Source organism: Pan troglodytes, chromosome 9 (genome assembly GCF_028858775.2).
Source record: "Pan troglodytes isolate AG18354 chromosome 9, NHGRI_mPanTro3-v2.0_pri, whole genome shotgun sequence".
NCBI classification, from domain to species: Eukaryota; Metazoa; Chordata; class Mammalia; order Primates; family Hominidae; genus Pan; species Pan troglodytes.
Window position 1 is genome coordinate 127,610,444 of NC_072407.2, and position 25,026 is coordinate 127,635,469.

The 25,026-nt window shown below is 43.7% G+C and overlaps 3 protein-coding genes across 15 annotated transcripts in view; 1 reads left to right on the top strand and 2 right to left on the bottom strand.

Moving 5' to 3' along the window:
• CHEK1 (checkpoint kinase 1) overlaps positions 1-4,343 on the top strand; it is a 50,990-nt gene extending 46,647 nt beyond the window's left edge. For all 10 annotated transcript variants that reach the window (XM_063783492.1, XM_063783491.1, XM_063783501.1 and 7 more), the window contains one exon: positions 4,016-4,343. The gene's annotated coding sequence lies outside the window, so the exon portion shown is untranslated. The remainder of the gene's footprint in view (positions 1-4,015) is intronic.
• On the bottom strand, positions 410-9,035 carry ACRV1 (acrosomal vesicle protein 1). 4 transcript variants are annotated; one of them, XM_016922244.3, is made up of 5 exons: positions 8,841-9,012; positions 6,321-6,389; positions 5,889-6,110; positions 4,447-4,566; positions 410-792 (listed from the first exon to the last, which is right to left on the bottom strand). In XM_016922244.3, the coding sequence occupies exons 1-5, from the start codon at positions 8,890-8,892 to the stop codon at positions 668-670; spliced, it is 588 nt and encodes a 195-aa protein (XP_016777733.1). In that variant the 5' UTR covers positions 8,893-9,012; the 3' UTR covers positions 410-667. The 4 variants fall into 4 exon arrangements, with proteins under 4 accessions (XP_016777733.1, XP_009422716.1, XP_009422717.1 ...); XM_009424441.4 differs by having other exon boundaries at positions 5,889-6,389; positions 8,841-9,035; XM_009424442.4 differs by having other exon boundaries at positions 5,946-6,389; positions 8,841-8,990.
• Positions 9,036-13,218: 4,183 nt separating this feature from the next.
• Positions 13,219-25,026, bottom strand: part of PATE2 (prostate and testis expressed 2) — a 197,119-nt gene continuing 185,311 nt past the window's right edge. Inside the window, exon 3 of the transcript XR_010147340.1 lies at positions 13,219-13,305. The gene's annotated coding sequence lies outside the window, so the exon portion shown is untranslated. The remainder of the gene's footprint in view (positions 13,306-25,026) is intronic.

The following is a 25,026-nucleotide window of genomic DNA, read 5'->3' on the forward strand; positions in this document are numbered from 1 at the left end:
TTCAGTAACATTGTGTGTGAAAAAAATGATTTAAGCATTATGAACTGCTGCAATATATAGCAAATAAGGAATCATTATACTATTATCATTACGGTAGTAGTGGACTACTGAAGACTAGAAACTCTCAAGAGCCAAAGAAGAGTTGAGTTTTTGTATGCCATAATAAATGGAAGAGTGTGTAGGGATGGAAAAGGGGGGGTGTCAGAAGTACCTGCACGTTTACACCCTGTAAAAGATTAATACCTACTTTGCATTCCTCTTTGTTGTCTCTGCCCTTGGAGACTCCTTTACTTTCATAAATATGGAATGCTTACAAAATGCACCCACTTTAGTGTTGGTGTGGAAGGAAGCTCATGTTGGCCCTGCAACTAGATTAATGGGGAAAAAAAAGGTCTGTCTTGAGCCTGTGTGCTTTAACCATGTGAAATTTATTGAAAAAAAATCAGGAATATTGAGAGAGAGAGTTGGAGGAGGGAAGACAGGACAGAGAAGAATGGATAAAAGCATGAATAGAAGAAGAAAGATAGGATGTTTGAGCATCCTAATGCTCAGGCAGAGGCAGATGTGGTCAGTTGTTGACTGGGGAAGGAACTAAATATAAAATGAGCCAAATAGAGTGATGGAGGCTTTTTACTGCCTGAGTCAAAACAAGCAAGGGCCCAGGCTTCTAGATCTTATTGCAGAAAGATTGATTTCGACAGCATATAATTTGCATCCTGGTTCCATGGGAGAAGAGGTTCATAGTTGGGCACATGTTCTCACACCCTTGAACCATGAATTGGAGTTTTCCACCTGAAAGGAGCAGAGACAGACTAGTGAGCAGAAAGCTTCGTCCTCCAACCTTAGCCTTTATCTGTGATGCTCAGTGTCTCCATGCAGGATGGTCAAGACCTCCACTTGTCCATTATCCCTTCTCTTTCTCTTCTATTTGCTTCCTCTGGGACCTTGCCCCCCATCAGTTGTCCACTCCTTTCTTATATTGTCAGTCCGTTTCTATGGACGCCTTTTTTGGTTTACAAGGATGCTCAGGTTACCCCAAATTTAAAATACTTTCTCTTAATCGTGCTACTCCCCTAGCACTATCCTTCCTTTCCTTACAGCCTTCCCAGAGTCTGCCTATCCTCCTCACCTTGGCCCCTCACAGTCTGAATCATGACCCTACTATGCTGAAACCTCTCTCAAAAGTCATAGAGATCTACTCATCAAATTCTGCATCCTTTTCTTAGGACTTTTTTAACCTCTTTGCTTGCACATCATACTGTGGACTACACCCTTTCTTTTCTTTTCTTTTCTTTTTTTTTTTTTTGAGACAGTCTCACTCTGTTGCCCAGGCTGGAGTGCAGTGGTGCAACCTCAGCTCACCGCAGCCTCCACCTCCCAGGTTCAAGCGATTGTCCTACCTCAGCCTCCTGAGTAGCTGGGATTACAGGTGCACCACCACACCCGGCTAATTTTTGTAATTTTTATTAGAGACGGGGTTTCACCATGTTGGTCAGGCTGGTCTCGATCTCCTGACCTTGTGATCCGCCCGCCTCAGCCTCCCAAAGCGCTGGGATTACAGGTGTGAGCCACTGCACCTGGCCTGAAACTACACCCTTTCTTGATACTCTCTGCTTCTGACAAGGTCTTCCCCACTGCTCATCTACTCCTCTGGATCCAATTATTTCTGCTCTCCCAAGTTGAACTGTCACATTACCAACTAACCGATGATCACCTCCATGCCAATATGCTAAGGGCATCTAAAACTTACTACGCCCAAAATGAAACTCATTACCTTCCTCCCCAAACCTGCTTGTTTTTGTGAGTTTCCTTTATATACTTCCTGTACCACTCCTTCAAAACCTCTGTCATCTCTGATTCTTCCCTTTGCTTTTTCCATCCAATTTGTTGTGAAGGTCTGTCAGTTCTACTTGCAATCTAGTTTGTTTCTGTCACTCGGTTTCCATTTATCAAACATTTGGCCGGGCACAGTGGCTCATGCCTGTAATCCTAGCACTTTGGGAGGCCGAGGCGGGTGGATCACTTGAGGCCAGGAGTTCAAGACCAGCCTGGCCAAAATGGTGAAACACTGTCCCTGCTAAAAATACAGAAATTAGCCAGGCAGGCGCTTGTGATCCCAGCTACTCAGGAGGGTGAGGCAGGAGAATCGCTGGGGGGCAGAGGTTGCAGTGAGCCGAGATCGCGCCACTGCACTACAGCCTGGGTGACAGCAAGACTCCATCTCAAAAAAAAAAAAAAATTAACGGACCTAGTAAGGAACTATGCTAGACTCTGGAGAATGCAAAGATTAATAACATCATTTGATGTCAAGACCTGAGAGAGATAAAAATAGCCAATTATTACATGAAATGGAAAAACCATGTTATATGCTATGCTGGCAAATAAATGATTAATTTTGGTATTTTGATTAAGGGGGGCATAGTATCAAGGAAATTCTTAGGAAGGAAGTGAGACTGAACTAAGCTATGAAGAATTGTTAGCATTTCGATTAGAAAGGAAAGGATAATTTCAGGCTGAAGCATAACTGGAGAAAACATGAAACTGTTCAGGAAATGGTGACTTGCGTAGCTGGAGTAAGTGTAGAGTGTAAACAGGGATGCAGAATGAGTGAAAAGACATGGGAGAGATGTTAATAAGTCTTTCCATCAGTCATTCCTATTACCTTTTACTGAAATATTACAATAGCCCTTTAACAGGTTCTCTTGTGTCCACTGTAACTTGCTTCTAAGGTAATCTTCCTGAAGAAGCGCTTTGACCAACCTGGATGGGCTACTGGCTCTGCCTTTTCCTAGTAACAGGTCTTTAGGCAAGCTCCTACTTTGTGAGGATTAAATGATAAAGGTATTTAAAAATGTATATCTTACTGTCTGGAAGCAATAAATAAGGGAGAACTGTTAAATTCAAACTCTTTTTAACTGACACTGAAGCTCTTGTATCAGCTGGCTCCAGTCAACCTTTCCAAGTTTATCTTCTATGTGTCTGCTCACCATCCTCAAAAAACTCTTTGCTCTTTTTCCTATTTACATCCTGCACTTTTCTGACTTTTGCTTTCATTCCCTGTCTCTGGAATACCCATCAACCATTGCTGTATGACTAAATCAGTATCTCTTTAATCTTGACTGCACATCGGAATTGTCTAGGAGCCTTTAAAAAAATACTGATGCCTGGATTCTATCCCCAGAGATCCTGGTTTAATTGCTTTGGTGCAGCCTGAACATTAGGATTTTTTAAAGCTGCTCAGGTGATTGTAATGTACAAACAAGATTGAGAACTCCTGGCCCAAATTGTAAATGTTCCCTCAAAGCATTTTCTGAATACCACCTTCTCCCCATACTTCTCTGCACCTCTAATCTTTCCTTTCCCTGAACTCTCTGCACTTTATACGTGCCTTTCTTAAGACACAATTTTCTCCCTTGTGATATTGTTTCTTATTTCTTACATTATAACATAATAATCTCTTTGTACACAGTTTATATTTGAGTCATCTTTCTGTAGGGGTTCATGGTATGTGTCATTAATGTTTTCCAAGTGATGGTGGATGAATGTCTGCATGTAGAAATAGGGAAATGACATTTCTAGTGAGGAAGAAGAAAAACTACAAGAGGAGTCAGGCAGTGTGGTTCCTGGGATGGAAATAACCAGTATCCCTTATTTTAGGGATGAGGAACTGAGAGTAAGGGTAAAGAGGTGTGGGAATATACTCAGACTGGTCTGGTAACCTGTGAACACAGACTTGTAGACAGTTGTTTATTAGTTTATCCATTCAGTATTTACTAAATGCCTATCATATGCTTGACATTGTGCTAGGTCCCAGGAATATATAGCTATAGCTTACAGTCAATGTCCCAATGGCTCATGGGGCAATCAACACATTGCTTTAATGGGAAGAGACAGCTAGTCTCTCTGCCTTCTCTTAGGCCTAATGGGAAGGGCATCTATCTCTTCATCGGTACCTGGTGATAGAATAAAGAATTCTATTCTTTATTTTCTTTCTTTCTTTCTTTATTTTTTTTAGATGGAGTTTCACTCTTGTCTCCCAGGCTGGAGTACAATGGCACGATCTCAGCTTACTGCAACCTCCGCCTCCTAGGTTCAAGCGATTCTCCTGCCTCAGCCTTCCAAGTAGCTGGGATAACAGGTGCCCACCACCACACCTGGCTAGTTTTTGTATTTTTAGTAGAGATGGGGTTTTATCATGTTGGCCAGGCTGATCTGGAACTCCTGACCTCAAGTGATCCACCTGCCTTGGCCTCCCAAAGTGCTGGGATTATAGGTGTGAGCCACCTCGCCTGGCAAGGGATTCTGTTCTTAGTCCTTGAAAAAATAAAGTTCTGAATCTTCAAGTTCCTTGATTCTTTCCTGGGCCCCTGTCACTCCAACTGCCCCCTACCAGAAGTAAGTTGATGTGTTTTCAGGCAGAAATCGCCTCATGAAGTCCCCATATACCTTCAAAGATCTTCTTTAACATGCACTGCTGGGAATTCTGAGTGATGCAGGTTCCCTCTCCACGAAGACATTTTCCTTGATCATTCATATAAGCACATGTGTAGCAATTTAATATTGTGCCTGAAAATTTAAGATAAGCCTGATGACATTTCCTTGTGGACCAGATGTGTAGCCTTGATTCACATCTGGGAGGGGTAATGGGCAATAGGTAGCATGGATACTACACATTTATTTCTTAGTTCTTTTTGGGGATCTGAGGGCCCTGTGTCTGACAGACCTGTGCCAGAGGAAATTCCTTCATTCTTCTTCATCTCTGACCCTCATTGCTGATGAATCCCAAATTTCTCTCTCTAATATTTTTACTCCAGTCCATATCTGCATTGACTTCCTGGGCATTTATCATTAGATACCCTTCTGTCATGTGACACCATAGGAGCAAAATGTATGTGTGATTTTCATCTCCCTTTTGTACTCCCCATCATACTCTCACCCACAAGGCACAAACACTTGGAGTCACATTTGACCGATTAATAAGCTATGTTAGAATGCTCTAACATTGCAAACCCTGTGAAGAGTCTGTGTCCTTCTCCATTTTCAAATTGACCTTATTGAAGGTCACTAACAGCACTATCTTTGAAATACTTCCATGTTGCCTCTTTTACTGTCTCTACTGCTAATCCCCCAGTTTGGGAAGCCTAAAGAAGTGGAAAGATTATGGGCTTTGAACAGTCCTAAGTTTGAATCCAAAGTTTGCCACTTTCTAGCCATGTGACATTGGACATATTACATTTGCCTCACTTCTTTCATCTGAAAATTTAGAATAATGATATTTAAACAATAGAGTGAAATGTGAACTATGTCTTGTAATAACTTGAGGCATCAAACTTTGGGTCTTGTTTTCTTTCCCAGAACAAACCCTTTTAATTAAGAGCCACAGACTAGCAGTTGTCCTAGGAACTCATTTCTGGATCTAAAAGAAAATAGCTTTACATTCCATGTTCAAACAAAAAGAACCACCAGCTGCACACATCTCTTTACAGAATTTGTAAAGTTATAGCATTCTAACATGGTTTAAGAGGCAGGGTTAGCATAAAGCTAATGAAGGTTAGTCTTCAGAACTCTGCACTTTCATGATCCCCTTCTAGGGAAGTCGGAAGGGCTGTGTATTCATAATTTCTTATGGAGAGTGACGTTGGAGGGGTACTGGCATTTTGTATTTGTTTTATTTTTCTTATAGAGGGCCCTCCATATTGTTTAGCTTTCAGGCTCCCACATGCCTCTTGGTATGATTGTGAAGAGAACTAGAGAGACTTTGAGAGAGCTGTTTGTGAAGTGTTAACAATTCTTTCTTCTGCACTCCTTCCCTAAAATTGGGTTTTCTTGATGTGTTCCCCATTTCCCACCTGAAGTCAATGACTGGCACCCATCCAAACGTGGCTCACCTGTAGATGTGCTTGAAATTGGTGCACCTGAAGCCTGTTCCCCTGAAGCGTGCTCACCTGAAGGCTGTTCACCCGAGGCCTGCTCACCAGAAGGCTGTTCACCGGAGGCATGTTCACCCGAAGGCTGTTCATCTGAAGGCTGTTCACCTGACTCAAGCTTACTCAAAGGCTGTTCTCCGGAGAGGTGTTCACCTGAAGGCTGTTCTCCTGAAGGCTGCTCACCTACAGTATGCTCACCTTCAGCATGTTCAGTCGCAGCGGGCTCACCTGAAGCATGCTCACTCTCAGCATGTTCTCCAGAAGTGTGCTCGGCCACAGTGTGCTCGCTTGAACCATGCTCACTGGAACCATGCTCACTTAAAGTGTTCAGGCCTGAAGAAGTCTCATATAAAGCCTCAGCATCAGAAGGGTTTTCAAGTGAAAAGAACTCACCTGGAAGTTGCTGAACTGAAGTTTGATGATCTATGGAGCCAGAAAGCTCATCAGGCTGACCTGATGTTCCTGGGATGGAGAAGGAACAGAAGAGAGTTGGTGAAGCTGACAGAGAGAATGGGATAAAGACTATCTTCCTATGGAGTTAGGCTAATGTTATGAGACTCCTAGGTTTCCTGTGGGCCTAGATTGGGCACCTGAAGACTGCAGATGTTGGGAAAAATCAACTAAGTATCCCAAAAGGCCATGGAGGACAGAAGTGTTTAGTGAAACAAACAGAGGCCACCTCTGGGATTGAAGGGAAGAATCTTAAGTTCCCCAATATTAAGAACTACTTAGGAGAATCCACTCATCCATGTACAAAAAACCCCTGAAGGAAAATGAATGTGCCTCCCTGACAAAGTCAGCATCAGGAAGTCAGGATACCATCCCTGATAGAATCAGAAGTTCGCCACCAACCCTCCCTCCCATTCCTCTATGGGTGAAAGACAAGAAGAGTAGAGATAGAAGAGGGAGAGAGAAAGCAAGTAGTTTTCAATACCTGAGTATTTGTAACCTAAATTAAGGGCGGAAGAGTTAACCTTTGGACAGGGATGACCAGTATGAGCCCACAAAAATTATCAGAAGGGATTAAGCCACCTGTATTTGGTAATGTCAAGTATTTTCTCACACTCAATCCCCAATCCATGTGGGTTGGGGATTCAGAGAGCAAAGTTGCTATAAGATATTAAGGTTAAAAAAAAAGTCTAGGCATATTTTATATATATATATACATATAGACACACACACATATATGAATTGTATCCTTGTGACATACCATTTACATTCACTTCATGGAGTTGTCCTGAGTACTTAATAAGATAAATTGTGAAGTGCACCATTGCCTAGTACTCAATTTTATTTTTCTTTTCTTCCCACCTTACACTGGGAATTACAAAACTCTTACATGGTTATTTTTTTCTGGCCAGTCTCTTCTACCTTTAATCCATCTCTTTTTTTTTTTTTTTTTTTTTTTTTTTTGTTTCAAAAACAGAGTCTCGCTCTGTTGCCCAGGCTGGAGTACAGTGGCACAGTCTTGGCTCACTGCAACCTCCGCCTCCCGGGTTCAAGTGATTCTCCTGCCTCTGCCTCCCGAGTAGCTGGGATTACAGGTGCATGCCACCATACCTGGCTAATTTTTGTATTTTTAATAGAGACGGGGGTCTCACCATGTTGGCCAGGCTGGTCTTGAACTCCTGACCTCAAGTGATCCGCCTGCCTCAGCCTCCCAAAGTGCTGGGATTACAGGCATGAGCCACTGTGTCTGGCCAATCCATCTCATCATTGACTGTCAGACAAATATTCCTTAAGTATATTTTAAGTGAACAGAAGCACAAAACAGATAATTTGATTATTACTCTTTGATTAAACTGAGCCACCTAGAGGAGGACAAGTAGACTACAACAACCAAGTTATTTAATTCTAGCCAAAAGCTGAGAGGAATTATTGGGTCTTTGAGGCTGAGGTAGTCTAAAACCCCAGAGTACTCAAAACTCTAAGAATCTTGGATAGATATGTTTTCTTGGCACAGTGCAGTACTTACAATCAGTGACTTTCTAAATGACTAGGGTGAGAATATGTTGATAAAGGAAAGGTAAGATTTAGTAAAGCTTTTTGGAGGTTTTTATTTTTTAAACTTATTACATAAATACTATCTACTTGACTGGTTTTTCAATAATTAACACAAATTTTGATAAAGAGATGTTTCTGATATAGAAAGGAGACATGAAAAAGCATGCTAATTTCTTGATCTTATAGTTTATGACTCGTGTCACCATGTGACTGGCACATACTATCACCTGGTGGCTGTGTATCTACATTTTTGAGTCAATTTTTGAAGGTCTAACAAAGCAAAAAGCAAAACCTCTGACAGTCAACATTATAGAAAATACATTGTTATTTCACTAAAAGCTCAGAGCTCATGGCCTCTTTCTGCTGTAGGAGGCAGGAGGGAACACAGCACACCATGAATGGGGGATCCCAAAAGAAGAGATGATACAGAAAACCTGATTGATATAACACAGTCATGAAGAAGAGGCTTATGAAGTCTCTGGCCTATAGCTCTGTCGTGTTCTGAGGTTGTTTTCTGAACACATCACATTTTCCCATCTCCCATCTTTCCTTGGCACATTAACCACACAAGGATCCCTCACATTTAATTGGTAGGACAAACCTTCACTGGGCTTCTACAGAACCCCTAAGCCTACTTTTTCATCTCATGCAGCATCAGGTATAAATGTTGAGTGGCTAAAATAAGTAGAAACCAGACTGTGCCAAGCCAGTGGGACCCTCTGACTGTAAAGCTGTGACTAGAGAAATCAACTGGTTCAGGAGCTCTCCGAGTTGGACTTGTTTAGCTGCTCTTGATTCTGACTCAGATTGGTTTGGGTGACTGAGAGACTGGTCTTCCTTCTTCAAGGCCTGAAATGTCTTAAGGGAGACCCCTTTTGTATTTACCTGAAGCCTAGATCAAACACTCACCTCTGGCAGATCCAAGCAGATAAAGACTCATTAGCAAGAAAAACCTGTTCATCTGGATTTAGGAAAAGAGGGGACCCCAGTGTGGGCCACAGCTTCTTCACAGAGCTATGAAGCAAACTGCGAGCAAAAGCTCCCAGTGCTGAAGCAGAGCTTCTGGGAATTCTAGAACCTCAGAAGTAACCCGTGTTTCTTCACAATGGGTTGGGCTCTGAGGTTCTTGTGTAGCCTGTTCAGGCAAGTTGGCCCTTAGCAACCCACTGCTTATTTCACTAGTGAAGACCAATGATTATTTCCTGTGTGCAGGGTGGTATGTTGGGGCTATCTGCCCTATCTTTAAAAAAAAAAAAAAAAAGGGAAAGTATTACCAAAAAGCACATATTTTTTGTAATAAAGTTTAAAAGATATCTACTCTCTTTTAAAAGTGTTTTTGACAATGAGATGTGATTGTTGATTGTTTTCTGTTTGGCTTTCTAAATCAGCCTTTCTTGGCTCTGATCTGTACCCTGGAAGGTTGACCTCTGTTGACTTTATCACCTGAATGCTGGCTGGATTTGGCTTCAGATTGGGTTTATACAGGATTGGAGGGGAGAAGAGAGAGAGAGAGAGGAAGAGGGAAGGGAGGAATGGGGAGAAAGGGAGCGAGATTGGAATATTTGTTCTTCCTATTCCCTTCCTGCCACAGTTGACACTGGCTGAGTCTACATGACAGAGCTTCTGTTGGGTGTCCTCTCTTCCATGGCTCCAGCTCTCATCCATGCTATGGTAATATGTTTTTCTCCCCCTGCCCTCTTAGGCCTAGGGATGATAATGGTTTCCTGCTGTTACTAAAATCTGGATGCCCAAACTTATCTCTTTTTTGTTTGTTTGTTTGTTTCCTTAACCTTGCCCACTTCTGTAAATAGTCTTTTCATACAGACCTTTATCAACATGGTTTTAGCAGGAAACAGGTGGCAAACTCAAATGGGTAACTGAGGAGAGTTTACACAGATATGGGCAGAGTAAAGAGATCAAGAGACAGTAGAAAGCTGCGTTTTGAGCTGCAACTTGGTAGCAAGGGGGTGGCCAAGCTGAGAAGATGGATGCAGTGAGGCATCCACCTGATATAAAACTAGAACTTATGGAGGATTGAGTGGCAGAGATCTGGTAGCTTCCATTTCTCGCTGCTTCTCTGCTCAGCTCTCTTGAACAACTTTTTTTATATACCACTGAATGCTAAATCTAGAATAGATGTACTTATTGTTACATTTTGAAAGGAAGGTGAGGGTTAAAGAAAGAGAGAGTGGCGGCTCTACATCAGATCCAGGCTTTCTGTCTAGCATAAGACCTACAGAGGTGGGGGACTAGCTTAATGCCAGTGCCCACTGCTTCGTACAGGTTGGGGTACATGTAGGTATGAGCAGGACGGGTCTGGGCAGTATGGTTCCCATAATGAGGCATTTTGGCCCTTGTTCCCGCAGAATGTGATGCTGATGTTCCTTAGACTTTTTCCCAGCAGAGTGTGATAAAGTCAGGGAGGCAGTTGGACAGGCTGTTTCTAAGGGCCCAAACCCCCGTGGAATGCTTCACTTTAGCCAAGGTCTGCAAAATGGCGGGGGTCGGTGGGGGTTACGAAATGGTGCAGTTTGGACTAACACTTTATCACTGTTATAATTATTTGTTTCATGTTTGTACTCCCCATTGGACTCTAAGCTTGAACGCAGAGACCCTGTCTTGACTATTGTTGTAGTCCCAGTACCTAGCAGCATGCCTAAGCTTTTCCTGAAGGAAGGAAGGAATGAGTTACCTTTTGGGGCCTCTCTCTGCCTCATAGAGGAGAATTTATAGAGAATCATGTAAGAGAATCTATAGAAGAGAATCTGGGTTAAGGTTCTGGGTTAGTTGAAGACAGCAAGATCACCAGGGATCAAAAGTTACTTGACTTGAGTTAGAGGATAAAGCTAGGATTTCTGAGCCTCAGGCAGGTTCCTTTACAGTAGAGAAAGGTATGAAAGAGCATGCTATCAATAATTCTTTTCCTCCAGGATGAGTTTGGAAGAACAGCTATGAGCCTTGGGTCTGACTTTTGTTGATAGAAGCAGTGGAAATTAGTAGAAGGGAAGAGGTGCTATCTATTCCACCCTAACTTAGAACATAGAAAGACAGACAGTGGGCTCTGGAGAGCTGATGCTTTCAGCTGAAAACAATTGTTTTTAAAAATTCCCTATGTAAATTTGCTTCAAAATAACCTAAATGAGGGATTGTAGCAATGAATGGGGAAAGAAGATAAAATAAGACTGGACACAGTGGCTTGTGCCTGTGATCCTAGCACTTTGGAAGGCTGAGGCGGGCGGATCACCTGAGGTCAGGAGTTCAAGACCAGCCTGGCCAACATGGTGAAACCCCATCTCTACTAAAAATACAAAAAAATTAGTCGGGCATGGTGGCAGGCACCTGCAATTCCAGCTACTTGGGAGGCGAAGGCAGGAGAATCGCTTGAACCTGGGAGGTGGAGGTTTCAGTGAGCTGAGACTGTGCCATTGCATTCCAGCCTGGGCAACAAGAAAGAAACTCTGTCTCAAAAAAAAAAAAAAAAAAAAGAAGAAGATAAAATAAGATTGGTCCTGTGTGCATGATTGTTGAAGCTGTGTGATGGGTACATGCGGGTACTCTCTACTTTGTATATGTTTGAAACTTTCTATACTGAAAATCTTCAGGGTGGAGGGCAGAAATACCTATTTGGAAAGCCTAGATAATCAATGCCTTGTTTAAAATAGCTTCAGGGGATGATGGAGAAGTCTTTTTAATATGTGTGTGCATTAAGACCTAGATAGGAGCTTAACTGCTCCCTATTATACAAGTATCCTACACCCAGGGCTGGCTTCCTGAGCAGGCGCATGGGCCCACACTCAAAAGGGCCCTGGTTTCTTGCTTTGCTGTCAATCTCTGGAAATTCTTCGTCACTTTCTAACAAAGGCGCCTCATTTTTGCGTTGCACTGGGTCCCACAAGTGCTGTCTCCAGTCCTGCCTAGATCTCATTTTCCAGTCCCCTTAGGAATATCACCGTCTGGTACTGGAAAGCTTTGGCCTCTGAAACCAGGTTGAGGAAGCTTTCTTTTAGGAGGAGCTGGGGCACACCTAAGTCCAGGCTGCTGGCTTCAAGCAGACATTCCTCCCCTTCTTGCACTCTTCCCTACTTGATAAATGTGTTCCCATATAAGTTTGTTGTGCCCTGATTTTTAGTAGAAGCCTTCTCAGAAACATCCCTTCCAACCTCTCCCTCTACTCCTTAGATTTCCTCAGGTTTGATGCTTTGCTAGAAGGACTTACAGAACTCAGGAAAGTGCTTTACTTATATTTACCAGATTATTCTAGAGGACACAGCACAGTAACAGCCACATGGAAGAAATACATAGGAAAGGTATGTGGCGGCAGGTGGGGCGGGGAGGTGGTTGGGTGCAGAGCTTCCGTGGCCTCTATGGGTGGGCCATTCTCCCAGCACATCAGTGTGTTCACCAACCCAGATGGTCTCTGAATCCTGTTTAGAGGGTTTTATGGAGGCTTCATTACATAGGCAAAATTGATGAAATCATTGGCCATTTGTGGAGCTGAACTTCTCAACCCTTGAATCATGGGATTGGTTTCTCTGATGACCAACCCGTACCCTGAAGCTACCTAGGCCCACTTAATGAATCATCTCATTAGCATAAAAAGACAGTTCCAAGGGTATTAGGATCCCTGTGCCAGGAACCAGGAGCAAGGACCAAATAGATATTTTTATGATGTCACAAAGAAATTCCCAGGATTGCCATGAAGGAAGGCCTCAGCATGATTGCTGTGCAGCTGGGGTGGAGACAACCCTCCCAGATAAGGGCAGGAGAATGAATGGCCCAAAGTGGAAGTCTCCAGATCAATAATAATATATTATCTGATAGCTCCGATGACAGCCATGTACAAATGTGTACTGAGAAGCTCTTGGAAGGTGGGGAAGCTTAGCCAGAAGCGTAAAATTAATTGAGCAAATGATAAGGTAATTATTACTTGTAGGAAAAAGAATATAAAATCATGTAATAAAAAATGTCATCCTAGTACTCATTTTATTTCACTTGTGAATACTATTTAAATATCTATCAGTCAGGGCCCACTTGCAGGACACAGGAGCTTGTCTGGTGAGTTACCTTCAGCAGAAAGGTATTAGGTTGGTGCAAAAGTAATTGCAGTTTTTGCCATTCTTTTTTCTTTTTTTTTAATGGCTGCCACCTCTATCACAGTCAGGCAAGTCACTGTAGAGTGTCAGGCAGCTTCCACAGGAACTGTTGGCTTCAGGAGGGCACCACTGTGTGAGCCAGGAATCAGGAGTGGGCTGCCACTAGGACTTCTAGCTGTATATGCACTCCACGCATGCTAGACGGGCATTGGCAAGACATGGTGTCTTGTTCCTCTTCTCTCACTATCATAAAGCTGGTACCTGGATCTAGAATGCTGCTTCTGCAAAAACAACCAACAAAATAAAACACAAAACACCTCACAAAATTCCAGCATATTCTCAAACATCGGAAAACTACAGACATAGCAGAAAGATTGTAATACCTAACCTTGTTTTAAGACTCTCCCTTAGCTACCTAACCTTGTTTCAATATGAATAGGCTCTCCCTTAGTTGAGAAAACCGGACGAGCACCATTTGGCTCCTTCATTTACAAGACATCAAGGACTCCTCACCCATCCCCTTCCTCAAGGAGTTAACTTGTGTAAGCTGACTCTCAAGGAGTTAACTTGTGTAAGCAGATCAAAGAGTCCAATTAACTGATAAGGTACTGTGGCAAGCAATGTCCATAGTTCCCAGGAATTCGCTCAAGAGATAGCACCATAAAGCCCCAGCATTTGTGTCCAGCAGAGTCCCCCCATACCTATCGCCTTGTGATAAATTTAAAGCCCCTGCTCCTGGAACTGTTTGTTTTCTTGTAACCATTCGTTTTTTTAACTTTTTGCATGTTTTAACTTCTGTAGAATTGCTACAATTAAGCACCCCCTCCCATCTCTAAACCAAAATATAAAAGAAAATCAAGCCCCTTCTTCAGGGCCGAGAGAATTTCGAGTGTTAGCCGCCTCTCGGGCACCGGCTGATAAACGACTCCTGAATTCGGCTCAAAGTGTGGCGTTTCTCTCTAACTCGCTCAGGTACAACAAGATGACTCTCATTTCTGCATTCTTAATTAGTGAAATTTTAATCACACTGGCAAATGTAGTTCTTGGCTTTCCAGAAAGAAGAGCTATTAGAAGAGATTGGGGAAGATGTTGAGGGCTAATGCACCAAGGCCAGAACAACATAGCCCCCATCTCAAGGCCTTCACATTTACTGCTCCTTCTGCCTGGAGTCCTTCAGTGGCAAAAACTCTCCTTGATCTAACTTGAATCAGGCTCTCTTGAGTCCTCTGCCCCACTAGGCCCAACCTTTGGCTTGCCTTTCTCTCTGTTTGTAAAATCCACTTTGAGCAGGAATCCTGCTAAGTCAGTGCAGTGACAATCCCTGCCCTTGATATCTGATCACCTGAATATCTATCACCCTGGCTTGCCTTCAGCAAGAATTCTGTTGAGTCTAGCAAGAATCTTAGAAGTTTCCACATGGTAATGTCCCATCCACCGACCCCTACCCTGCTCCTTGACTGTAACACCCTTTCCTTGTGTTCAGATTACAGCCCAATCTCTCCCCACTGCAAGACCGCACTGCATTGGTCCCTATGCCTACAGTGATAGTTCCCCCTGAAACAAGTCATTGTCTTTAGCAAGTGTCCTGAATACTTGTTTTAACACCAGATACCAGCATGTCTTCCTCCCTCAGTCTCCTTAATTCGGTTCTCTGCTGAAATATCACTTCTCAGAGAAACCCTCTTAAAAAAGCACTCCCTGCCACTGTCTATTGTCTTAGCCTCCTTCAGTTTTCTTCATTGTTTTTATCATTACCTGGCAATATTTTATGTATCATTTTGATTTTTTATCTGTATGAGTGTCCTCTGTGTGTACACTACTCTGTCCCCAGAGTCTGGCCTATCTTAGACACGAAATAGATGTCTGAAAGGACGACTAAGCATTGACTTATCCTGCACTGTGAATCAACTCTATTGAGAGCATGGAGGGAGTGGCGGGGGGATGTATAAAGGAGGGAAATTCTCATCTATCATCATAAGAAGTCCATCGATGGCCGGGTGCAGTGGCTCATGCCTGTAATTCCAGCACTTTGGTAGCCGAGGCAGGCGGATCACCTGAGGTTGGGAGTTCGAGACCAGCCTGACAAACATGGAGAAACCCTGTCTTTACTAAAAATGCAAAAAATTAGCCGGGTGTGGTGGCGCATGCCTGTAATCCCAGCTACTCTGGAGGCTGAGGCAGGAGAATCGCTTGAACCGTGGAGGCAGAGATTGCAGTGAGCTGAGATGGTGCCATGGCACTCCAGTCTGGGTGACAAGAGTGAAACTCCATCTCAAAAAAAAAAAAAAAAAAGTCCATTGATAATGTCTAAGGTGAGTGAATCAGAAATAGTGATATAAACTGATTATTTCACGGAGGTAAATCCCAGAAGAATGGGCTGATTATGGCTGGGGAGTGTTGGGAATAGGCCCCCAAAATCTGACCATAAACTGGCCCCAAAAATGGCCATAAACAAAATCTCTGCAGCACTGTGACATGTTCATGATGGCCATGACACCCACGCTGGAAGGTTGTGGGTTTACCAGAATGAGGGTAAGGAACACCTGGCCCACCCAGGGCGGAAAACCACTTAAAGGCATTCTTAAACCACAAACAACAGTATGAGCGGTCTGTGCCTTAAGGACATGCTCCTGCTGCAGCTAACTAGCCAGACCCATCCCTTTATTTTGGCCCATCCATTTGTTTCCCATAAGGATACTTTTAGTTAATCTAAAATCTATAGAAACAATGCTTATCACTGGCTTGCTGTCAATAAATACGTAGGTAAATCTCTGTTCGAGGCTCTCAGCTCTGAAGTCTGTGAGACCCCTGATTTCCCACTCCACACCTCTGTATTTCTGTGTGTGTGTGTGTCTTTAATTCCTCTAGCTCCACTGGGTTAGAGTCTCCCCCACCGAGCTGGTGTCGGCAGGGGATGGTGATATAAACTGATTATTTCATAGAGGTAAATCCCAGAAGAATGAGCTGATTGTGGTTGGGGAGGGTGGGTGTGGGTGTTGGGTGGAGTGGATGGGAGATTGGGGGAGGATGGCCAAGCTTCTCAATAAGCAGCAGTCCATGCATGTGTGCTGTTACTTAACCACCTGAAATTCAGAGAAATCTGGACAAGCTTCAGAGAGGAGCTCCCATTCCATTAGCCTCTCGCAGTTTACATAGCAGAAATCCCTTCCTGACCTCCGCAGGCCCAGACCACTGGTCCATTCTGCATGAAATATCCCTTCCTGGAGGCAGGTGAAGCCCACACGGGCACCAGGAGGCCTCTCAAGTTTGTGCTGACTTGGAGCCAGAGCCACCAGAGAGGGAGGAGAACAGAAAGAGCAACCGTTGTGTCTCGCGCGCATCCCTCTGTGTGTTCCAGCACTGCCCCCGCTGATGCGGCTGCACTGGCACGGCGCCACCCTGGAAAGGCCACCATGCAGACTTGAATTGGAACCTGCTCTGAATGTTTCTGGCTATGTGACCTTGGAAAGAGAATCACCCTCTCTGAGCCTCCGTGGCCTCATTCGTAGAATTGAGATAATACCATTTCCATGTTTCAGACTTCTGAGGATGAAATGAGGCCATGTAGGTGAACATACTCAGCACAGTGCCTGGCACGAGGGAGGCATTCACAAAGTAGCCACTGAGTATGATTTTCCTTCCCTTGAGGGTTTCAGTTTTGCTGATATTATAATAACTGTTTAATTTGCTCCTTGTTCACATGGCACTTTAGAGTTTACCCTGTATATCAGTGATACTGCCAAGCATATATTGTCTCTATTTTACAGAGGAGATTCTGAGAAACTACATAGGATGTAATCCATTTATCTTGACTTGACATCCCATCATGCTCAGGAGTGCATGATTCTCCATGACTGATAATAATGTGTGTTGAACACATTCCAGGGCCACAGCTCCAGGGAGAATGACCAGGGCAGTGGCTGGGAGGGAGGAGGAGTCTGAACTCTGAGAACCTCTCCTCACAGGCCTGAGGCCAGCTCCTCACTGTGAGCCTCCTCCCACCGCTCCCCACCCTAACCTGAGCACACACCTGGCCCTCACAACCTCAGAGCTCAGGGCACAGGAGCGAGTGCCGTCTTCCCAGACCATGCGGGGGCCTCCACTGCTAAAACCCTGTTCAGGCAGCAACTTCTGCCAGAGACAGTGCTGTGTGAAAAGTGATAATTTCTTCATCTTCAGCTTAACATTTTATCCCCTTTTAACAAGCAAAGAAAGGATTAGAGAGATTCAATATCCTCTCCAGGACCATACAGTGAATAAGTGGTAGGTCTGAGATTCAAATACACAGACAGCTGACTTCAGAGCCTAAGGGATATTCTTGTTTAGATTTCTTTTTCAATTATGCCTTGTGGTCTCCTAGGGACAGAAAAACATTGTAAAACGAAGAAAAGGGAATACCTATTTACAGATAATGTTCATAGTAAGGCAGAATAGGATTCAGCATTGTAAGGGAGGTTAAAATGGAAACAGGAAATATTGGAGGCAAAGGTAGGAGAAAAGGGTATTGAATATTTTATGTAAAATTGCCATTGGGGTGGGACTACAGCAGTGGCTCTCCTCTGGGAGTGAATTCCCCTCCAGGGCACATTTGGCAGTGTCTGGAGAGATCATCAGTTGCACAAGTTGGGGATGAGCTGCCGTTGGAGTGTAATCCTGGAGGACTGGGTATAAGGTGAGGCCCATTTGGGGAGACTCTTGAATGCCACACCAAGGAGTTGCTGTTTCATCAGGTGGACCAGGAAAGTATTTTGAGCAGGAGAGTAAAATGATTGTAACTGTACTCTAGGAGGCCATACCCAGGCAGGCATAAGTGCTGCACTGCAGCTGAGAGAGTGAAGTGGTGATTACATCCAAGAACACAAAGGCCAAAAAATGGACGAGGCCGAATTCCATGGAAGAAGCTGCAGAGACATCAGGAAGAGCCAGAGGTGACGTCCTGAAAGGTTTCACTGCCAGTGCCTGTGCCACAGGATTGCCCTGAGAGACAGAAGCGTGCAGAGGCAGAAGGGACACATCAGGAGGCTGCACGCCACCAAGCTCAGCTCTCTGCATATGTGGAAGCTGCACTGCCACCCACCCTGCCCTCCACATCTGGCAAATATGTGCAGACAAACATTGCTAGGGAAAAATGTAGTGGGGGTTTTTGCTTGCTCCCCAATGCTTTCCAAGACAGCAGCTTTACCAAGTCATTGTGGATTCAATGTGTGATCAAATAAATTCTGTGATTCCTCCCATGGGAACACAGTCAGGGACACCATGATAAGGATCCTGCCAGTGGCCAGGTCTGTACACTAGCTGTGCGGAAGTGGCATGCTTGCGAGTGCACCTCAGGGAGTCACTGTCAGCTACCAGTGTCCTGACTCAGCCAAAGGCAAATGCAGAGGCTGCGTGTGCTCCAGCCACAGGTTGCAGTTCTTCACTCTTATCCTTACATCTACTAAAAATCAGAGCACAAAGAAACTTATCTAGGAAAAACTTATCGAGGAACATATTCATCAAGTAGGGAAGAGTGCAAGAAGAGGAAGAACTGCCTGCTTGGAGCCAGCAGCCTGGACTTAGGGGTGCCCTAGCTCTTCCTAAAAGGAAACTGCCTCAACCTGGTTTCAGAGGCCAAAGTTTTCCAACATCAGATGGTGATGCTCCTAAGGAGACTGGAAAATGAGATCTAGACAGGACTGGAGACAGTACTTGTGGGACCCAGTGCAGAGCAAAAACGAGGTGGCCCTTAGAACAAGGGGTGGTGTTTAGAAGGAAAACCAAAAGGAATAGTAGCCAGAATTCAAGAGCGTCAGATATTCTAAGAGGCAGTGAGGGGTTAACATAGTCCAAGGACTTACAGGGGTCCGATCACACAAGGATGACCTTGGCCATCATTGACGACCTTGGTCAGAGCAAGTTCAGGTGAGAAGCAGAGGCAGAAGGCAGATGAGAGTGAATGAAAGAGTGAACAGAAAGGAAGTGGAGATGGCGAGTGTGGCCAGCTCTGTAAAGCAGCTTTAGGAGGAGAATGAGACGATGGTGTGGCAGCCATAGAGAGGGTAGAAGCAAGGACAGCTTTTTAAAGAAAACAAACAAACAAACAAAAAACCCCAATGATTTTGGCATGTTTTTAGGCAAGGATAAATTTCTCTCTTATGTTTTTCTTTCCTCAAATTAATACAGAATGTCTACATTATGCATTTGGGAATCTCTACTTTTATTCATCTTTTTATCACTTTTTGCACCTTTATTTTTTCCTTTAGCTTCCCTCTCTTCATCTGTTTATCATGTTTCATAGTTCTCTTTTCTTTTTCATTCTTTCCCCTCTCTCTTCTTCCTCTTCACTCTCTCTATCTTTTAAAACAGGCGTTAATGTCAAATAAAGGATATTTTTATTATTTATGTTATTATTAAATCCATTTTTTAAATTCCCATTTTAATTGTATATGCCTATAATTAGCTTATAACATTTTCTTTCTGATAAAAGCTTCAACAAGCATGTCTTTAATGCTCAGATTATTACATATGTTTTAATGGACTTTTAAAACATGAGAATGAGAAAGGAGAGAAATGTAAAGCAGATGAGTCTGTCTAGGTCAGGATCTGGTTAATTCTCCCTGTACCTACACAAAAGCACCAACCCAAACAGAAACAATAACCAAACTCAAATTCTTCAGCCTAAATGAGGAAATTCAGTCTGGTCCTAATCAAGAGAGACAGGGAAAGACCAAAAATGATAAAGGCAGGACCAATGAGTGGAATTTGTATTGTTTTAAAATGACTTTTATAATTTCTCCAACTTCAGTTGAACAATGAGAACACTTGGACACAGGGAGGGGACCATCACACACCGGGGCCTGCCGGAGGGTGGGGGCAAGGGTAGGGAGGGCATTAGGACAAATACCTAATGCATGCAGGATTTAAAACCTAGACAATGCATTGACAGGTGCATTAAACCACCATGGCACATGTATACCTATGTAACAAACCTGCACATTCGCACTTGTATCCCAGACTTTAACTAAAATAAAAAAATTAAAAATGATAAAAAATATAATTTCCCCAACTTCTCTGTTGAGCAAATTAAGACTTGGTCACTGCAGTGGATACATATCTTTACATATTTGTTGAAACTCAGAAAGCACAGCACCAACAGTGAAACTTAATGTAAACTCTGGTGATAATGATGTGTCAATATAGGTTCATCAGCTGTAACAAACAGACCTCTCTGGTGCAGGATGTTAATACTGGGGGAGGCTGTGCATGTGTGGGGGCAAAGGATATATGGGAACTCTCTGTATTTTCTGCCCAATTTTTCAGGGAACCTAAAACTGCTCTAAAAAATAAAACCACGTTTGTCACTGTAGACAATTTTAAAAATACATAACATTATGTATAAAAAGTTAACATAGGCCAGGCACAGAGGCTCACGCCTGTAATCCCGGCAGTCTGGGAGGCTGAGGCAGGCAGATCATGAGGTCAGGAGATCGAGACCATCCTGGCTAACACAGTGAAACCCCGTCTCTACTAAAAATACAAAAATAAAAACTTAGCCAGGCGTGGTGGCGGGCACCTGTGGTCCCAGCTACTCGGGAGGCTGAGGCAGGAGAATTATGTGAACTGGGGAGGCGGAGCTTTCCATGAGCCGAGATCACACCACTGCACTCCAGCCTGGGCAACAGAGCGAGACTCCGTCACAAAAAAAAAAGTTAACATAACCAGTAGCCTGTTAACTAGATTATAGGTTAACCTAATAACCTACTAATGAATATAAATATTTTGGTTTCCACACTTCCAGGCTAATTATCATGCACATAAGTGTATAACCATCTCCATCTGCCTGGGAAAGAGGGTTTTCTGGGATGTAGGACCTTCAGCGCCAAAGCCAGGAAAGTCCCAGAGACAACCGAGATGAGTTGGTCATCCTATTATAGTTTTATGTTGTATTCTATTTTCTAAAAAGATAATGAAAATGTAGTATTTGGCTTTTGAATGGCAATTTTTTCTTGGACCATCAGGTACCAAGGTGTTGCTGGGATCACAAATGAGCCAGCCAAGCTCCTTGACTGCTGACCACCACTCACAGACCACCACCCACCCAGGACTCATCGCCCAGGAGGAAGAGCAGAGCCACACTCAGTGCCAATAGCTTGTCCATCGTCCTCAGGAAGGAGGTCCTGGAAGCAGGCTGCCACTGAAAGGCCAGCTTTCCCAGGCTTTGGCTCTCTCCTAGCCCTGGGCAGGGGGCAGGGACCCACTGTCTGCAGAGCCGTTTTGCTATCAGCATCTTCTGACTCCCACTGCAGGAGTGTTACAGCCCCGTTGCACTTTCTGCAGAGTAAACACCCTAGTTTATGAAACTTTTTTTTCTGTTTTTTTAGGGCGGTGGGAGAACCTGAGGACAGGATCTCTGAAGGGATAGTAACATGGTATACAGGAAGAATTGATGTTTGCTGGGAACCTGACACACTCCAAGCCTGAGGTCCCTGAGCAACTTCCCGCCTCACTCCATCCCTCCTTCTCCCCTACCCACTTACTCTCAGGTAGAGAGCAAGCCTCACACACAACCTGGGGAGAGTCCAGGCTGCAGTGCAAGGGCAGAGTAAAGGACTCCAGGCTGAAAACGCATCAAGTCGGGGAGCACCACCTGCCTGAGGAAGAGCTCCTCCATCAGACCACACCTCCTGCCAAACAGACATACCTGGGGACCAGGTGAGCAGGTGATGGAAGAGGATACCATGTTTCCTGTTGAAACATGAATGGTACCTATCATGGTAAATCTATTCATCATCCCATATCATAGTATTCTCTATTCAGAAGCTGTCTGGACATGGAGAGTTATTCACTTGTCCTGTGGCCCGGGGCTGAGACAGTGACTGCTCAGGGTAGAACAAGAGTGCGAGGAAAAGTTGAGATGGGAGATAGCCGGCCTCTGTTTTAGGATGTGACAAAGAAGGAATAAGGGACTTCATGAATGAGTGTGTGTGAATGGGAATGGGGTGGCATTGGGAGGAGCTGCTAAGAAAAGCAAAAGTTCATGAAAGAGAAAGGTGCCCCGTATTTAGGCTTCCTTTGATTCCCAGTTCCGATTTTAAATATGACTTTTTAAAGAGTGTTGTTAATAATAACATACAAGGATAATATGAAGAGTAGAAACAATAGTTATGGTGTCCCAGATCTGCTAAGAACCTTATGAACAATAGTCTCATATGTTTCTGATAATAGCCTTAGAATTTAAGTGTGGTTATTTTCTCTATTTCCTTGATGAGGAAATTAAGGAAAACGATTCAGTAACTCGTTGCCAGGGTTTCTTAGCCAATAAGTGCTGGCACCAGGCTTCAAACCCAGTCTCATCAGATTCTGAAGTGCGTGTTCCGGCCAAGGCACTCCCCTTGTGAGTCTCAGCCTAGATGCTTCACTGGAAGATCTGATGGGGGTTGGAGTGGGCCTGGAAGCTTGTGGTGGTTCTGAACACCCAGTGTCTTGAATGGTCAGAGGAGGTGGTTCCTGCACTGGGAGAGAGATTGTGCTTGATGATCTCTGAGTAGGCTGGCCACATAATACACCCTGGGGACTGAGACATAATGGGGAGGAAAAGGAGCTTTACTAATCATTAAGCTTGGACAAGGCCATAGACTAAGAATAAATCTAAGATTCATCAGGCCAAAATACGTGGCATTCCTCAAAGACCTCATGTCTTCATGGACCTCCCAATCTTCTTTTTTCTTGAATAGCCTGGACGCTCTGGGGTTTGGCATTATTCAGTCCTCCTAGACCATCTACACATATCTCCCACCATAAATGAAGCAGAGGTGTGGGGTGATGGTGTTCAGGGGCTCTGGAGTGTGGGTGATGGGGAGGAAGTGAGACTGCTTAGGAGTCTGGGGCACTATTCTGGGTATGGAAGTGATGATAACCCATGTGGGAAAGGTATGAAGGTTGTAGGTTCAGGTATGAAAGAATGACTATGAACTAAAGGGAATTGTGAGGAAAATACATACAGGTGGTCTTTGTTTTGCATGTGTCCCATATGCATGAATTTAAGTTACCATGGATTAGTTAAATGACACCAGCCCCTCAATAACATAGTTCAAATTTTGGTTACCATGGTATATGTATTATGGATAGTTACATAAAGATGACCTTTGCTACTAGCTCTTCGGTCCACAAATCAACATGTAAATAATTTATGCTTATCAATCAGTTATCAATCATGTCATTTCTTTCAAAGTCTGGCACTGTGCCTCTGTTCATTAGTTCACTCACAGACAACAAAGCATTTAGGTGTGTTGCTTCCTTGTCTCCAGGGAACATATTCACATGATTCAGGAACTCTCGGATAGACTGCATGATACCAAGAGTGCAAAGGGTAAAATGTTGGAAGCTGATCCAAACATAGAAAGAAGTATAGCAATCTATTCAGGGAGTGAATAAAATACCTAGGAATCCAACTTACAAGGGATGTGAAGGACCTCTTCAAGGAGAACTACAAACCACTGCTCAATGAAATAAAAGAGGACACAAACAAATGGAAGAAAATTCCATCCTCATGGATAGAAAGAATTAATATTGTGAAAATGGCCATACTGCCCAAGGTAATTTATAGATTCAATGCAATCCCTATCAAGTTACCAATGACTTTTTTCACAGAATTGGAAAAAACTACTTTAAAGTTCATATGGAACCAAAAAAGAGCCCGCATTCCCAAGACAATCCTAAGCAAAAATAACAAAGCTGGAAGCATCACACTACCTGACTTCAAACTATACTACAAGGCTACAGTAACCAAAACAGCATGGTACTGGTACCAAAACAGAGATATAAACCAATGGAACAGAATAGAGCCCTCGGAATCTGGGAGGCAGCCCCACATGATGCTCAGGGTAAATTTAATATATAAGTGGAGCTAATAATTTTGGTCTCTGTACATCAATTATGTTCTTATGCAATAGCAGTCATAAACTTTTCCTAGTGGAACCAAGCCCCATAAATGCATAAACCCAGGATTTTGTTTTACAACAAACAGCCAGGACAGAACATATACACCAGGCTAAATTGTTCCATTGGAAAGGACCCACCATGATCTTTTCCAGAGGAAACACCATTAGGATGTTCAATAAGCATAAATTTCCACTAGAAAATTTGACCAGATCCTTATTTTCTTTTTCTCAACCTCTCTTCCTATATTCTCCAGCTGATAGTATTTTTTTTCCAAAATCACATTTTGTGTTATATTTGTTAATAACACATTCTTTAAGTCTGCAAAAATCACAGAGAGGTGTTAGTAAGTTGATGAGTCAAAGAAATTTATTCTTTGGCATCTGCAATAATTCGTTTGTATCCCATTTCCATTATTTTCTACACCGTCCACAGCCCCTTTTCTGGCACAATTATGATGGGGTGATGTAGGATTGGGAATCATGGGCACCCCTGGCATTCCTCAGCCACTGCGTGAGAGGCATATGCTGAGCATCCTGGTGATGGGGGTAACACAGCAAAGTGAGTCAGTTTGGGGTCTGGGTACAACATGGAACCACTCGTTCATGCACCTCACTCCTCCAGTGCTGCGGTGCAAGCCTGTCTTCCATGCACGGGGAACGGGAGCTCTCATGCATCATAGCTGTGCACTCAAGGTGTAGATTTCAGGCAGGCTTTCTGTCTATGGGAGCATGGGGGTTCTTGGCCCTTCCTCTCCAGCAGCTGCTTTCTGGTCCAGCAGACCATCCTGCATTAATTCACAGGTGGTATCATCCTTTGCCTACTAGTACATATCCTCTGAGTGCCTGCTCTGCCCACTCAGCACGTGCTGTGCAGAGTGCTCTGGTTCACTGAAGATCTGACTGTTAAGGTCTCTGCCATGAAGGGTTGTCTAAATGGAGGAGAGAGCCTGCCACCCCCACCTGGATTATTTTGTCTAGTGTCCAAGCTGGAAAGCCCTGGTCTTGTTCCATGCTCTTCCTCTCCTTGGCTAGATCTCAGGAGTGCTGAGTATCTAGAGGCTTGATTGTTTCTATCAAGCATGA